The sequence below is a fragment of the Podarcis muralis genome, chromosome 11 (genome assembly GCF_964188315.1).
Source record: "Podarcis muralis chromosome 11, rPodMur119.hap1.1, whole genome shotgun sequence".
Lineage (NCBI taxonomy): Eukaryota > Metazoa > Chordata > Lepidosauria > Squamata > Lacertidae > Podarcis > Podarcis muralis.
The window spans coordinates 4,045,461-4,063,215 of NC_135665.1; the positions used below are offsets into that span (position 1 = coordinate 4,045,461).

General features: G+C 43.2%; 1 protein-coding gene across 5 annotated transcripts in view; it reads left to right on the forward strand.

Annotated features, from left to right (window-relative positions):
* PCSK5 (proprotein convertase subtilisin/kexin type 5) overlaps positions 1 to 17,755 on the forward strand; it is a 244,994-nt gene that overhangs the window by 92,369 nt on the left and 134,870 nt on the right. For 4 of the 5 annotated variants that reach the window (XM_077935976.1, XM_077935978.1, XM_077935980.1 and 1 more), the window contains exon 7: positions 1,967 to 2,139. The exons of the other annotated variant lie outside the window; for it this stretch is intronic. In XM_077935976.1, coding sequence (XP_077792102.1) covers positions 1,967 to 2,139 — 173 coding nt within the window. The remainder of the gene's footprint in view (positions 1 to 1,966; positions 2,140 to 17,755) is intronic. 5 annotated transcript variants of the gene reach the window in all.

Below are 17,755 nucleotides of genomic sequence, written 5' to 3' on the forward strand. Positions count from 1 at the left end.
AGCAAAACATACCACACCATAGGCCACCATAGGCCACTTCTTTTCTGAACACACTTCATCAGGTGACATCACTCAAATAAGGGCCTCAGTGGAATTCACCTTATATCTATCTATGCTTCAAGAATGAATCAAGCTCAGTTAGGCATAGTTAGGCTTGAACATAGCGGGACTTACTTCTGAGTAAACATGGATAGGGTTTGTGAACAATAGACACAGGTACATGAAAGGAAACAGACAGCAAACAGAACAAACATCCTCACAAGGCTGGTGTCAGGAGTTGTCATTGTGGGGCAGCCCCCTAGCCTTGGGCTGCTTGGAAGGATTGGTGCCACCCTTCCTGCCTTCTTTCCCCTGTGCTGTGCCATGCCACCAAGAGTGTTGCCTATACTACAAGCCAGCAGCTGGTGTTTCCCAACCTTGGTCCTCCAGCTGTTTTTGGACTACAACTCCCATCATCCCTAGCTAGCAAGACCAGTGGTCAGGGATGATGGGAATTGTAGTTAAAAACAGCTGGAGGCCCAAGGTTGGGAAACACTGAACTAGCCTGCCCAAGCAGGCAAGTGAACAGTAATGTCTGTCCATAGATGGCGGGTAAGGAAGCAAGTGGTAGCTGCTGCTCCAGTCCTAGTGAGCGGCAATGGCAGCTAAGTGCTGTTCACTCGCTTTCTCCCTTCCTCTGGGTGGCAGCTGCTGTGGTGGCTCCTAGCATCTGTCATCATCACCCACCTGCCTAGGGTGTGGAGGGTGAGTGGCAGTAGCAAACAATGGTGTCGTGGGCACTGCTTGCCCTCTGTCTGGTGGAGGAAAAGGGGGAAACACCAGCACCACCTTGGTGACAGTGAGGCAGGTCATGGGGAGACATTGCAGAGAGACCTCCCCGCCCAAAAAAAATATATTGTAAATTTTTATTGTTATAGAATTTTTCATATTTTGATATTAATCACGTTTGCTTTAGAATGTTGTTGTTAGTTGCTTTGGGCTTCGTTTTGCAAGGAAAAGCAGGGCACCAATATGAAATGAAAGAGAGAGGAGAGAGAAATAGAAAATCTGGACCTAGCCCTATGTACACCTACATAAGATGCATGTACATAAGAGGAAACAAAACCTCACACCGTGAGGTGGAACTCAACGGGCCTACTTCTCACTGCCACTACTATCCCTGCTGCTTTCACCACCAATGGTCTTTGTGCCAAGGCCTGAGTGTGCCCTCCTGAGATTGAGAATATACCACTTCTGTCACCATCAAGAGAGCTTTTCCGGGTTCTGCTACAGAGAAATAATTCCACACTACCTGGTTTAGCTCTCCAAGCGGGATTTGAATGGCAGTGGGGTGAAATGGTGGAGGTAACAGTAGTTACCTAGAGGGAAGTGCTGTAGACACTGCCAGCAACAGGAGATCACCTTCCATATCAGCAGGGAGATTTCAGCAGAAGGCATTCTAGTGATCCAGGACTCAGGTAAACAGCAGCTCCCACCCTTGAACAGTCTCTTTAGCAAGCAGCTCAAAGGAACTTAGGGGCACAGGGTGCTGGCTTCCCCACCCCACTTATCCTTCCTTTCAGATGGATGATTGGCATGTTCATCGTGAACTGAGGCCAATTAAAAATGTATTATAATTTGTTTCCACACCATTACTTTCTGGAAAAACCCTTTTTTATTTTTTTAAAAATGTGTTTTGTTTGAAAATGGCCATTTAAAAAACATTAAATAGATTGGATCCTGTGAAAACAAGTAATCCAAAGACTTCATTTGAGCATAAAAATGCTCAAATGCTATTTATCTTGGGTTTATTTTGTTTATTAATAAAATAAAAAACACATTGTCAAGCAGAACATGAAATACGAACAATAACAAAGCTTTTTGGCCCAAAGTATGTTTGAGTCAGTTAAAAACACCAACCATTTTCCCCCCACCAATGTGCTTCAATATGTCCATTGTCATACAATTTGCCATTTTTCTTTTCAAGGAGTACGGATGCTAGATGGTGATGTTACAGACATGGTAGAAGCAAAATCACTTAGCCTCAATCCCCAGCACATACACATCTACAGTGCTAGCTGGGGTCCTGATGATGATGGGAAGACAGTTGATGGACCTGCTTCTTTAACGCGCCAGGCCTTTGAGAATGGCGTCAGAACGGTATGTTTGTACACACACATCCTCTATTTGTGCATTTGGAAAAGAAGAAAAATAAAGTAATATAGTAAGATAATGAAAAATAGGTAATGTGGTACATTTTATGGTACCAGGTTTTGCTGAAACCAGGGGTAGGAGGAATCCATTAGTTCTGTTCCATAATTTTCCTGAACTAATTACTGAAAAAACCAGACATTATGAAGTACCAATGAATTGCACACTGATTACATAGTCAGCATTCCAGAAACTAGAGGCCTCTGAGCATGCCCAGGCAGCTTGGCATCATAGGAAATGAGAGTGACCTTGTTCAAAATAATCCAGTGTTGGGAGAAGTTCCTGCAATTAAAAATATTTGGCAGCTTGCTTGTCAGAGATTGGGTCCTCCATGTTGCTCTGGCAGAATCATTTTGGAGGAAAGAAGGTCTGATGTCTCTTGTTCAAGCCACACTGCAGGCCTGAGTGTATCTCAGCACATTTCCTTTAATTCTGAAAGACGCAGCATGCACGGTAGCATACTAGCCAAACAGCAGGCTCTCGCTCTGTGGCCTCCTCTGTCCTACCTGCTAAGGACTACAGTCTCCATAGATTTCTAGAGAAACACTTAATTTCTAACCATAGTTTTCAGAATCTTCCATAGCTACCTTCACAAATAGTATTCATTAAGGGGTTATCTTACTGTGACTGGCTGCATGGTTGCCCATGTCCTAGCGTTAGGCATGTGTCCCGAACATCTGAACATTGGCATGAACATTTGAAGGGAAGCTTTACATGAGTAGCTGCTTGTATAAAGGCTTCCTCATGACTGGGACTCTGTAATCAAATTCTGATAGTGTTGAAAGCTACACGCAAGCAGTCACTCACACATAGGCCCCCTTCCCATAGACATCTGTGCCAATATGTGGCTATCCCTGGGGCAGAGCAGGGGCATACTTGATGCCAGGGTGCGTGGCACAGGATATAAAATCTCAGATAAAACCGGAAGAGCTGGGGGCGCCCTTTCATTGTAGTGTTTCAAAACAATAATGCTCTCTATTCATACATTTGCAAACTCAAATGAATGGAGTAGCCAAGATTGGAAGTGATTAACTTGCTGAATTTCAACATCATGTTTATATTTTAAAGGCACAGAGATTGCAAGCTCCCTTTGTTGCAGTAATCTGAAATCATTGTATCTTCTGTTCAAAAGAGCAGAAAGCAAGTTAAGTTAGCTAAGTTTTTAAATTTTGAGAATCCTGTGTTTTGGGGGCGACCAATCCTATGCTTTTTGAAATCTGCATTTCAGGCAAAGATTCAACAGGTACCATTTTCCTTCATGACTCTACAGCAAATGGAATTGTTGCTGTGGAAGTTCATTACTTAAGCCAGTGGTGGGGAACTTTATATATACTGTATTTATAAATTTTTATTGGATTTTACAATTTAACATTCAACACATTTATCATATAAAAGAAATGTGGTGGGAACTTTTGGCCCTCAAGATGTTAGAAGACTCCAACTCCAGTCAACCACAGCCAACATTGCCAGTATACAGGGATGTTAGAATATTTAGTCCAACAACATCTGGAGGTTCCCAGTTCCACATAACTCACCCAGCCAAACATAATCTATAATGCTAAAGTACATATCCCAGCACATATTTATTGAGGCCTTTGCTATTCCTGTTGAAACCAACGGGCTAATGCACAACTAACTCTGCATGGTCTTGGAATGCAAGTCTCTTAAAGATCTTTTCAATTCATTTTCTGGCCAAGTAAGCACTTCTCTTTTTGTTCCTTCTAGCTTAAACTGACTAATTCAACTCCCTTTTCACTGTATCTTTGGAAAAACATGCAATATGAATTGGGCTTCATGTTCCTTTAAATTCTGCCAGTTGGATTATAGTACTTGGATTTTAAAAGGAGCCAGGAGCAGTGTTTTCTAAAAATATTATTTTTTATAATTTATTTGTATATTAAAAAATTAAACTCATACAGTAAAGGTAAAGGGTCCCCTAACCATTAGGTCCAGTTGTGACCGACTCTGGGGTTGCGGCGCTCATCTCGTTTTACTGGCCGAGGGAGCCGGCGTACAGCTTCTGGGTCATGTGGCCAGCATGACTAAGCCTCTTCCGGCGAACCAGAGCAGTGCACGGAAACGCTGTTTACCTTCCTGCCGGAGCGGTACCTATTCATCTACTTGCACTTTCGAACTGCTAGGTGGGCAGGAGCAGGGACTGAGCAACGGGAGCTCACCCCGTCGCGGGGATTCGAACCACCAACCTGCTGATCAGCAAGTCCTAGGCTCTGTGGTTTAACCCACAGCGCCACCCGCGTCAAAAAAACTTGTACAGTATTGACACACTATTACACATGAATACTCAGAAGCAAGCCAAACTGAGTTCAATAGCTCCCAGGTAAATGTGTATAAGTGGGTTTGCGGTTTAGACTGCAATTCTGGGCACATTTACCCCTTACGCAGGACTGCACTATAAATTCAGATTTTAAACTTATCTCCATTTCCATACTCATCAATTGATCAACTGCTTTTTCCTCTCTTAATCTTATTTAAAACAAAGATAAAACAACTACATACAAACAGAGAATCATCTCCGAATACTTCATAGAGCTTTGTCAAAATCATTTGCTAAAATCATCACAAATCTTAACAAACACCAAATGATACATAATAACCTCCATCACTTGAACTATTGTCCACAACTAAAAATATATGTATTGTATTTATTTCACAGATGTATATTCCACCTACCTTCCATTATGAATTGTATTGTCCATTAGGTCCTTAGGGAGTCTCCCTTTCAGGCACTGACTCAGACACAGACCTTCTCAGCTTCAGCTCTTTTGCTGCTCATTTCAGCCTGAACTTTAGAAATCTTTCCAGAAATGATGCAATTTGGATGAAGCATCAATGCATGGATATATTAATGCATCCATTGTTTTATTATTCATTCATTGTTACTTCGTTACTCATTCTTTATATATAGCAGATCTGAGAAGGAACCACCACATTTCCTTCCAGATCTTGCACTTGGGCTGGTGAAAGACCTGGTGCTGCCACCTCCACCATTCATGACTAGAAATTTCTCACCACCACTATTAGGAGGCAGGAGAGCCCTTGATTCGCAGCACATTGCTGTCTAATCCCAGTGTCCTCAATGGGTGTCCAGCAAGACCTTCCCTGGTGCTCTTGAGAGGAGCTGAGCCCACTGAAACAAAAATTGTGTGCCTTGAGGCTTTTTCTGCTGTCTAATTCTGGATCTGTGATTTTTACAGGTCAGTCCATGGAGACTGATGTATTCTTTGATTTGATGGTGTTTTGGGAAAGATCCCAAGGGAAATTGTGGATTATTTTTTTTTACTTTTATGTTCTTCCTTTTCCATGTCCCGTGGCTACCAATTTGTGCCTAATAGCCACAATGTTTTTTGTGTAAGAGTACTCTCTAGTGTGGAGTGCCATCGCTTCTTCTGTTGTTGCTTCACATGCCAGCCAGTTTGCGCTGGCGCCCACAATGCTTTTATCAAGATATAAGTACTGGTCTAAACATTTACACCTATTTTTTTTAAATCTCCATTGGACATGGTCAGTTAAGTACTAATTGAACTATTGCCAGCCGCAGAGCTAAGTCAATGTTTTCTGCAACAGAAGCCTTGCAACAGAATTCTGCTGTTTGTATCATCTGTACGTTTAAACAGGACCCAATAAATTATGATGACAGCTCAAGTCAGTAGATTTTCTCTGCCCAAGGGACATGGTTCTTGTCTTTCAAAGGAGCTCTATTTCCTTTTATTTACATTTTCCTTGCCTTGAGGTTTTCATAAAGAAAAGTAGGAAGTAAACTTTAATTAGCTGTTTGCATTTGCAGAAGCGGTAGCATACCTTATAAAGAGAAAATAGCCAGGGAACTGCAATGCCGGGGAGTTTGAACATGGAAGACTCCATGTTTTTACTCTGTGAGCAAAAAGTACTTTGTTGTCAAAGGTAAAGTTGTGAAGCATCCAGGAAAAAACCCAGTTCTGGTTGGTTCTGTGAAGAAACCTCCCTTCCTCTGGGCGGCAGCTAGGCAACTGTGGCAATAGAATACTATCCAACTTTTTCAGGTCAATAACTGGGCGGCGCGTCTTCCATGCTGCATTCCTGGGCGAGTCACGTGACCCATGCCATGATCTCCCCCTGAGAAAGCACTTTTTGTGATATTGCAGCACTCACAATGGCCACCATGAATTTTTTAAAAAATTCATACATGGCTAGCTTGTTACTTTCCTCCTTCCTTCCTATTCCCTTTTCGTGCCCAGGCGGAGACCCCCCGACCCCAGGGGACACCCAGGTGGAATAATGCCTCGTGACAACGTGTTATGGGATAAAAATTGGCCACAACTTTATTAAACTTTCAGATGTAGGAAGACCTTGGCTTAGGCACTGGGCATTTATCCCTCCAGCTGGGGAATCTGGGGCACATCAGGGTTAACCAATCTGTCTGGGGATTGGGCTGGCTCTGGAAGACGTATGTTGAAGCAGAGGGGGGTCCCCCCCCATTTCACCACAACACAAGGGAGTGCACTGACAACCTTTCAGCATATGGCCAGTGACTCCCCTCAACACAATCCGTTTAACATGGAACCCTGGGATCGCCGCTGCATTTAGGGAAAGTAGACTAAAGGATTCCGCCCAAAGCCTATAACCACCAAAGTTATGATGTTTTGCTATGAGGAAGGCGAAACCTTCCAATGAAGGGAAATTCCTTCCCGGTCCTTCAACAGAAACCATCGTAAGACCATAGCAGCGCCTGCATACCTGTAAAGAAGAAGTTCACCTGCAATAAAAGGCCTAAACGAAGGGAGGTAGGAGACTGAGAGCTCCCATGTAGGCTCCACCCCCTTTTATGCTTAAAGAGTGGACCCAACCCTTACTTGGCCCGCTCCCCTGGCTACGCCTCCCCAGTCGCAGTTGGTTCTTTGAACTGAGGTTTGGCAGGAACCTCAAGGTTTGCGACTTGGGGAAGCAGTCCAGGAGTGCTCTGCCAGGAGTCACGTAGGATCGGGGGTGCTGCGCGCAGGCACACAAAGGGCGCCCTCTGTTTGATGTGGACAGCGGTCATTTCCTTTTATGCCATCTACTGTTTTTCATTTATCTGTAAAACTGCTCTGGAAGCTCAGGCCTGGGGCCAAATGTGGCCAACCCTCTCAGGATTCTCGGTAAGCTCTGTATCTTCTCCAGGGCCCACCCCACAAAGGCCCTGCTCCACACCCTCCACAAGTCCTTTGCCTGGCCAGAATGTTTCCTTGCACTGGGATAACTTCTCTTGCTTCCCTGGAGGAAGTGTGCATGAGCGCATAGCCATGCAAAGCATTGGTGGGGAACCTGTGGGCCTCTAAATGTCACATGACTGCATCTCCCATCAGCCTTGACCCTTGGCCTGGCTGGGGCTGACAGGAGCTGAAGCTGCAGTATAGCTCAGTCAGTACAGTAGGAGACTCTATGATCTCAGGGTTGTGGGTTCAAGCCCTACCGTGGGTGAAAGATTCCTGCTTTGCAGAGGGGTTGGACTAGATGACCCTTGGGATCCCTTCCAACTCTACAGTTCTATGATTCTATGAATCCAGTATTGAGGATATAAGTAAGATCCAGAATAAACAAAAATAGTTATGATAAAAATTATTACGAGTTAGGGGGGACCACCAGCTTGTCCCTTTATACCCTACTGCTGTGATATTCTAAAGAAAAATAACTTTCTTTAGTTTGCTGAGACTTAAACTTCATGCTCTGTGATTTTTAGAAAAATTAGGATTTCACTTCTGCATTTTAATGCATCATATTTGTGAAGTACTTCCACACAAAGTGTGCTGATTGTCCATGACTGATGCTCATTGTGAGGACATTCTGATATCATAAAGTCAAATGTCTAAATACCATGAACCAGATGCCTAGTGGGTTGAGCTACAACTATATGACCTAATTTTGGCCACCCAAAGACCAGAACATATCCAGTGTAAAAGAGAGCTGATACTTCTCAAAATGTCCAGTGTGCAGCGTCTAAGAAAGGTCAGAGTAAACAAATGGAACTCTTTCAGGACCCAAGACAGTTCACAGCATAAATTAAACAGATACCATTGAAAACATGCAATAAATATAAATATTGAAAACCAGTTTAATAAGTAACCTATTAAAAACAGCACTAAAGACCTTAAAACCATTTACATGGATAGCTCAGTTGATTAGAGCCTGGTGCTGATAACGCAAAGGTTGCAGTTCGACCCCCATGTGGGACAGCTGCAGATTCCTGCACTGAAATGCTTTTGATTCACTGGCTGCATTTGAAGTACTTGTGTGAGTGTTAATTCTTCCCAGCAAACTTGTGAGTAACTATTATCTTAACTGCTTTTGTTGTGCTGCATTGTTAATAGGGCTCTGAGCTATTTATAATGTTCATAGTGGATAAACTTCTGTATGCTTTATGTATTTGTGGAAAATATTCCCCAATATACATGTTTTTTAAAACCATTGCTATGGAAAAAACTCACAGAGGACTGAGGATCCTTTTGCAAATGCTGACAGTGATGCGTGATAGCACAACGACAGAGCTCTGAATCACATATCCTTGTTTAGGGGTGCCCCCCTAGACATGGTGGGAACAAACAGATTTCTTTTCATATGTCTGCACTGTCTGCATATAAAGAAGGGAGCAGAGTTGAAGGTGCATGTAGAAGGGGGGCACTGAATCTCCCCTCTCCCTCACCTTATCCCCCCCCCCCCCCCGCACCTGCTGCTCTGGCCTCCTTAATCTGTTGTTTCTTCATTGCACTTATATACCACCTTTCCTGCAAGGGAAATATTGACACAAAATATTATCTGATGGAGCCTGGGCTTCGTATTTTTCCTACCCTTGGTGGGTGTGAGGCTGTTCCAACGCCTCTCTCAGGCTGTTGGTGTTCCATAAAAGAGCTGATGGCTCCTTAGCCTGGGCTCACTGACTTCTCTGATTTCACCTACATTTCTCTTCTCCAGTAACAGAGGCAGAGCTAGGAGACAGGGAAGCAGAAACTCCCCTCTCACTGACCATCCCTTCCGCTCTAGGAATTGGCAGCTGTATTGCAGCTGTTAACACTTGTGGAACCTCCAAGGAACCTCCAAGCAGAGAGCAAGGAGAGGCACTTGGCTTGTGGGGTATGCCTCAAGTGGGGCAAGGAGATGGCACTTAGGCTGCACCCAGCTGCTGCTTTTCCTCTTCAGGTTGCGCGCAAATTGGCAATTCTGTTTTCAGACCTATGGTCTGGTGGGCAATCAGTCCTAACCCTATCACAATTACTCAGGTGGGTGTGTTGATTTTCAATGGGACCATGGCCTGCAGAGTGTGGCCTTCGCTGAAATTATCTCAAAGTTGGAAATCAGTTCAAAGAGTCAAAGTACATCTTACAGTGGACCACTATTAATTCATGGATACGATTTTACCTAGCATTGTTTTAGAAATACTATGTTATTTTGACATTGCATTTACAGAAACTATAGCCAAAGCCAAAACGTCAGGTTTTTAGAAAATTAAAGCTATTTTTGTGGAATAGGTTTTTAAATTATTTAGCTAGCCAAATGATAATGCTGTACAAGCTGCATACTTAGCAGGGCTAGCTAGATCTGCATACTCATGAAGTACTGCACAGCTCTAGCATAGCATATCACTCTTAATGTAATGGAGAATGGGAGGACAGGCTCAGACACCTTGGCTTTTTGCCTGGGTCGGCACAGTGGCCTCCTTCTTGTTCCCAATACACCATTCTCTTACGTGAGCTGGATGAGAGCCAAAATGTTTGATGGACATTAATGATCAGATGTTGTGCTGCTGAGTCTCTTGTGAGAACTCTGCTTGGTGCCTCCCCTCTCATCATCACTGCCCCCTTTCATCTCTCTCGCTTCACCAACCTTGGCATTGGAGTGTGTGTTCAAAGTGTTGATAGGAACAGAAGGCGCTCTTACAATCACAAAACAACTGTCAATCTTCTGAAGGCGGAGGAAGGATTTTTAATTATTCAGAAATAAGTTTTTTTTTAAATAGAAACAAGAGTCCAAAGCATCAGTCTAAAGGCTAACAATTGTATTTTATGAATTCTAACTGCTCAGTAGGCTGTGGTCCTAAGTACTGGATGTTATGGACATTTTCCAACTAAGTGTACTTAGTCCTGCTTCCAAAGTAAATTGTATGTTGCTGTTTTTAGTGTTGGCATTGGTTGCCTTCCATGAAATAAGCTTCCTTTATTTCCCCATGAAACCTATAGGCATGGGATTTGCAAGAAAAATATTGTGCATTTTTCTAAACCCTTTCATTGGGCTGTCTTAAGGATGACCAAAGAATGTTCTGTGAAATATTACAATACTGTGTTTCCCTCTGTATTGTTTTCTATACAGAAGTAATAATACCCACCCACCTTATTATTGTCAGTTCACATATTCTGCGCAGCTGAATTGTTGTGGTTTCTTTTGTCCCCCCTTCCATTTTCTGTACCTTCTACAGTCTCAAAATCACTCTGTGATATCACAGGAGGCAGCTTTTTAATTACTTCTATTGCCTGCTCATCTTGTCATGGGCATATTATGGAGAGACACAGACAGTGGAGAAAAAGTAGATGAATCAGCCACTCTGTCCATTTCTATACTGCTCTCATGTCCAATTACAGTGGTGCCCCGCAAGACGAATGCCTCGCAAGACGAAAAACTCGCTAGACGAAAGGGTTTTCCGTTTTTTGAGTCGTTCCGCAAGACGAATTTCCCTATGGGCTTCCTTCGCAAGACGAAACGTCTTGCGAGTTCTTGCGAGTTTGTTTCCTTTTTCTTAAAGCCGCTAAGCCGTTAATAGCCGTGCTTCGCAAGATGAAAAAACCGCAAGACGAAGAGACTCGCGGAACGGATTAATTTCGTCTTGCGAGGCACCACTGTACTCTATGTTCAAGATACAGGTTCTCCAGTTTAAATGTAAAATTTCAGTTCACTGTCTTAGAAGCTTTTGATAAATTACGTTAAATGAGTTAGCATAAAACTGAAGTAAGTGTACAGTGGAGCCTGTTCCTGGCTGCCACAGGTGTCAGCCCCTTCCATTCCACCCCGTTCTGCCCTGCCTCCTTTCGGTGCTGAAAAAGTGCACATGTGCACAGTTGAGCACAATTTGAACACACACAAATTGGGAGTTGTGTGTATACAAGCACAGTCTTGAAGAGATAAATATGGTTTTTATATATAGGTATGCACACATTTGCGCATTTATGCATTTATTATTATTTATTTATTGCTTTTCTCTAAAAAGCTCAGGATGGCGTACCATGGTTTCCCCCTTACACAACAACCCTGTGAGGTAGGTTTGCCCAAGAGGCAGTCACTGGCTCAGTATCACCCAGTGATCTTCATGGCCAAATGGGGATTTGAACCCTGGTTTCCTAGGTCCTAGTCTGACATTCTAAATACTGCAGCACAGTGGCTTCTGGCTGGGGCGTGTATCAGTTGATTCCATCACAGAAGAATTCATGGAATGTACTGTAGTGTTCAAAATGATTAAGGTACAGTGGTACCTCGGTTAAAGAACAATCCAGTTTAAGAACGATTCGGTTTACAAACTCCGCAAAACCGGAAATAGTGTCCCGTTTTGAGAACTTTGCCTTGGTCTAAGAATGGATTCCGAATGGTGGAAGTGCACTAGTGGCGGGAGGCCTCATTAGGGAAAGCGTGCCTTGGTTTAAGAACGGTTTTGGTTTAAGAATGGACTTTCGGAACGGATTGAGTTCGTAAACCGAGGTACCACTGTAATGCTATCGTTTGCACAGTTCTTGTATGGTTTATTGTGTATTTATGATACATTCGATTCATGCAGAAGTGCTTGTTGTATACTGAAAGATTTTAGGCCACAGACTTACAGTGTGACCTTGAGTAAGTCACTTTCCATCAACTTCAGTTTCCGTAAATTAGGTATTTATTGACCATACTTTAAGATTGCATGAGCGCCATCATGAATGGGAAGCCAAGCCTAACATCAGGCAGGGGGGGGTGTGACCATTTCGGGCACCAGAGGCTTGGGGGTAAACCCAGACCACTGCCCTCTGGAGAACCACAAAGCTGTACATGCTTCACAGCCCATCCTGGTCACCGGGCTATCATGTTGCTACTCCATTGCCTTTGTTGGAGTAAGATTGAACTGGCAGTCCAGTTAACTTCTGTACATGAAATTGAGGGGAGCATCCTTATGTCCTTTGCCTCAGGAAGCAACATACCATGGGCTGGCACTGAAGCCATGAAGTTTTTAAAGTTGTCTTGAAAAGAGATTTGATACTGGTTTGAAATCCTTTATTAACTATGAATTCTAGCTAATAATGAGCACTTTCTACCCCCCTGGGTAGAAAGGCAGCTATGTGCAGGAGGTAAAGCAGCCAGCGAGAAAGGAGTTAAGCAGCTTGCCACCATTATTCCACTTAAATATGCTGGTTTGAAATCCTTTATTAACTATGAATCCTAGCTAATAATGAGCACAGGCAATAAGAGTACCGATGTAAGCCCAAACTTTGGTTAAGGCCAGTGGGGAGTTTAGTATTAGTGCTGTTACTTGTACATAACTATTCTGGTTTTTGAATGAAGGGTGGTCTATAAATGAAATTATTAATAATAAATGCATAGTATTGTTGTTAAAGCATATTCCATAATTAAAAGCCACACATACCTAGTCATAGTCCCAAATTGTTTCCCCCCTTTCCATAATAGATTTTGTATCTGTCTCTTTCCCCCCTGGGTAGAAAGGCAGCTATGTGCAGGAGGTAAAGCAGCCAGCGAGAAAGGAGTTAAGCAGCTTGCCACCATTATTCCACTTAAATATGCTGCCTTCACAGTTGCTTTTGGTTTTAAAAATGTCAGGAGTGGGGGGGGGGAGATGTGTGTGATTGCAGTCATGTCTAATTTAACCCTAAAAATGCAAAACTTGTGCCATTAAATATCATCTATAAGTGTAGCACCCTGCTTGTGGTTAACGCTTAGCTGGAATGAAATATTCAACGCAGCAATAGAGAAATTAAAATAATAATTTATTTGTCAGACAAATAAATGAGAGGCACAGTGGTATATGGTTACCAAGCTCTGGCCTGGCCTCCTGCCATTATGGCCAGCACTTATATTCCCTTAATCCAGCCCCCTTTGCTCCTCCTTGGGCTGCCTCTGTCCAATCAGCCTGGTTGGATTTCCTATTGGCTGATTGCTATAACCAATCACAAAAAGATACACCCATTTCCTTCTATCCTTATAAGGGAGACAAAGAGCTATATATAAATGACAAATAAGTAATAATATATCTTACATGGAATCTTAATTACCAGCTCACCTCTTGCCCTCCTTGCCCTATTGCCTTCTAAAACAAATGGTTAATCTTAAATTTTTATCTTAAACATATGTCAAGGATCTTGAATTTCACATCAACATTGAAAGATCTACTTCATTTGAAGGTTTCTAAACAAATGTCTGACAGCCATATATCAGGACTGCCCAGATGGCGTCTTCCTGTCCGGCAGGGGGCTGGGCTCAATGGCCCCTGTGGTCTATTCCAACTCTAGGACTCTATGAAATAAGAATCTAACATCTAAATTTGTTACTTTCTAAATCCTTTGCATAGTTACATTTAAACCAATATATTTAAGCTAATATATTTCATACATTATCATAGGTAACCTTTTAAAAGAATAAAGCTTCTCAAAGTAGAAGGGAAGGAACTCAGTAAAAAACAGCTTTTAAAAGAAACCTCTTCAGTTCACCCCCCCTTCAGCCATCTGCTCTCCTCTTTAGCTGTTCCCAATATTTATTACCCTTAAACTCTCTCAGTTTAAGAAAGAAAACAGCTTTAAAAAAGACTTCCCAAAAATGCTTTCTTTCTGCCAGCCAGATGCTTCTCCATTTGGTCTTTAACCTTGGAAAGAAGATCTAGCTCATTTTACTGGGAGGCACATTGGTATTATTTTACTATTTACTCATTCCTAATTATATTTATCTCTGCCTTTGTTATCTTCTGTAACATGTAGGGTCAGTGTCCGTTCTCAGCCTGTAATTTCAGCTTTTACGACTTTGAGAATTGTTTTCTGCTATAAATCAAGGGGCCCCCTTGTCTAGGAGGAAAACATTGCCAGTGTTTTCTTAAGCAGCTGGTCTGCCTGGCATGAAACTTTTGAAAATCTAAGCCCTCTTTAATATACAAGTCCTGATCAAACATTAATAAAATGCAGGCTTATGCCTGATGCCTCATTCCCCCCTTTCAAGCTCAAGGACCTTCGTCCCAAGTGTCCTTGATAGCTTGACCTTCATCATATTCCTGAGGTAAAGCTCTGTATAGGGCCATGATATGAGGTAGAGTTTCATTTGAAACCATCTTGCTAATTGTACTTCTAAAACATGAAATGATACATGGCATCATACATAAAACCATTACCACTACTGTCAAGAAAAACAAGCAAGACAATAGTATCCCTTTGAGTCCTGTGACATTAGGTAACCAATTGGTGAGCCATCCCATATCCCATCCTTCCCATGTTTGTACTGGGACATGTGCTATATTCTCCATCTTTGTAGCCAACACACGGATTGCCTCACCATTATCAGAAATGTTAAAGCAACAGGCATTCCCTGTCAAGTTCAAGACTCCACATAGGCCTCCCTGCCTGGCAAGTACATAATCCATTCCCATTTTCAGCTGCAAAATGGCGGCTCTACTTTCATCCAACTGTTGTGAAATAAGTCTCAAACTCTGGGCCGTTGCATTGGTTACAAGTTCCACTACTGCTTGCAATCGAATTATTCTGTTTAGATTATAAATAGGATCCCGTGCCCCTTGTATGAGCTCACCAGGATTCCAGGAGGCAGGATCATAATAGGCTATAATGCGCTCTGGCGGCCAATCATCAGTACCGCTCCAACTTTGGGTACTTCCTCCTGCTATACGAGAAATATCAGCATTCCTTCGTGTTCGCTTGGCCGAACTAGTGGGCATAATCCACATTGGTGGTAATACCCATCCCAGGAAACAAGTCCCACTCCATTTGGAAGGGAGTTTCTTGTATGCCCATTCTCCACATATCCACCACAACCATCGGGTCTGAGGTTTTTGGTACGTGGAGTACAGAAGGCGAAATATCAAAAGAGGTAGAGAGTTCACAGTGCAGTATGTTAGATTGCCTTTTTCTGTCACAGTTATGTTCCATACCACTTTCCATGCATGAATAAAAGGAGGTGCACAGGGCAAGGTATTCCGAGTTCGATAGGTAGTACCGTGTGCCCAGGTATGACTATTCTTAAAATAATCCCAAGTATAGTGACAATGAGAAGAGCCTATCATGATAGAATCAGCTGCATCTGATGATTTATGTACACAGAATTCCCCTTGTACAGGTATAACTCGTAATGGTTTAGTTGAGTTCCATCCGGGGAAATTCTGTATTTCTGTTTGGTGTGGCATTTCGCTTACCATACCAATGGCATCTAATGGTATCGGTAATAAGGGCATACCTCCCTCTGAATCATCTGGCCCAAGAGAGCAAACAAGGCAATTGGTCCTATTTGCAACATTGGCTACCATTTCAGCTAAACCTACCCACATATTGTGGTCATGGCTGAATCCATATTTAGCAAATTTGGTCAGATTCAAGGACCCTTCCCCTTCCCAAGGGATCAGGATTAATAATAAAATCATGTTGATGTCTAGCATATGCATTCCTTCCACAAAAGATTACCTTATTGTGATAGCAAATAAATATTAGTCCCAATATAATTCCCCCAGTGACAGAAATGGGGAACCACCAAGACCAAAACATATATCCCGAGGATCCCCAATGAGTAATATCTCTGATAATTGTTCCACAAGGGGGGGGCAGTCAATCAATTGTATAAGAGAATCTTCCCTTTCACAATCGCTGGTTCAGATGCTCCTCAAGCTTCAGGCGTGCGCAGGTCAGCCAGCTTCCAGGTTGTGGCTGCAGCAGGCCGGTCGTCTAATGTTGCCCGTGACCTAGCCCGTTCCCGGTAGGGCTAGATACAGGGGTTTTTGGAGAGAGTCAGTTTTAAAGGATTAGAGGGGTCACCTTTGCACGTCCAACTGCCTTCAGACTTCTTCAAACGAGAGTGATGAATCCAGGGGGTCACCTCAGCTACCTTCACCGCTGTTGGAGTAGAGAGCAAGACGGTGTAAGGTCCACGCCACTTAGGTGCAAGTGGATCACGTTTCCACTCTTTCACCCATACGCTATCGCCAGCCTGGAACTGATGAATCGGCTCGGCAATGCTGCACGGCGTGCGCTCGAGGGCCCACCTGTTAAGAGAAACAAAAACACGGGAGAGAGATTGCACTTGTCCCTGTGTCACATGGTCTCCTATTTGTTTAAGATCAGCTGGAATATCCTGAACAAAGGAGGGCGGTCTCCCATACAGGAGCTCAAAAGGTGACAACTTAAGTCTTTTTGTGGGTGCACACCGAACACGAAACAGTGTTATGGGTAACACATCTACCCATCCCAATCCCGTTTCCTGGGTTAATTTTGCCAATTGGGTTTTCAGAGTCCGATTCATTCTTTCAGTTTTCCCTGAACTCTGAGGCCTATATGCTGCATGCAGTCTCCATTTCACTTGTAGGACTCGACATACTTCTTGTACTACTTGATCAATGAACGCTGGCCCATTATCACTTCCAATGCATCTAGGTAATCCAAACCTCGGGATCAATTCAGTGAGGAGTCTCTTAGTTACCTCTCGTGCCTTTTCAGTTCGGGTGGGAAAAGCTTCAACCCATCCGGTAAGAGTGTCTACAAACACAAGGAGATACTTGAATCCCTTAGAAGGGACCAGCTCTGTGAAGTCCACAATTAGACTTTCCATGGGGACATATCCCACATGTTGGATTCCAGGAGGTTGTACCGGTCCCTGCCTGGGATTGTTTTTAGCACAAAGAACACATTTCTGTGAAATGCAAGTTGCTAATTGTGATAGGTTAATAATATACAACTTCCGACTGAGACTCTCTCTGGTTGCAGTACCGCCAAGGTGAGTAGATTCATGATAATTTCTTACAATTGTGCCTGCTAGATGATGAGGTACATAAATCCTATTGTCCGGCAGGATCATCCAACCGTCCTTCACAACTGCTCCTTCCTGTTCAGCCCACTTCCTCTCTTCTGGGGTATAGTGAGGTTTAACTTCTTCTGGAGCTACCTCTGGTATGAGGGCTGCTATAAATCCTCCCACAGGCTTTTGGGCTGCCTCTCGGGCTGCTTTGTCAGCAGCATGATTTCCTCTGGTTATTGGATCCCTTCCACGTCCATGACCTTTGCAATGCATTACAGCAATCTGTTCTGGAGCCCATACTGCTTCTAACAGGATTTCTACTTCAGGTCCATATTTCAAGGCCTTCCCGTGGGCTCCTATTAGACCTCTTTCTTTCCATAGAGCTCCATGTGCATGCAGGGTTAAGAAGGCATATTTAGAATCAGTATAGATGTTTGCCTTACATCCGGCTGCCAATTGCAGAGCTCTAGTTAAACCTATAAGTTCAGCTTTTTGTGCTGAGGTGCCAGCAGGCAAAGCTTCAGCTTCCACAACTTCCTCATTGGTGACCACAGCATATCCTGCTCGT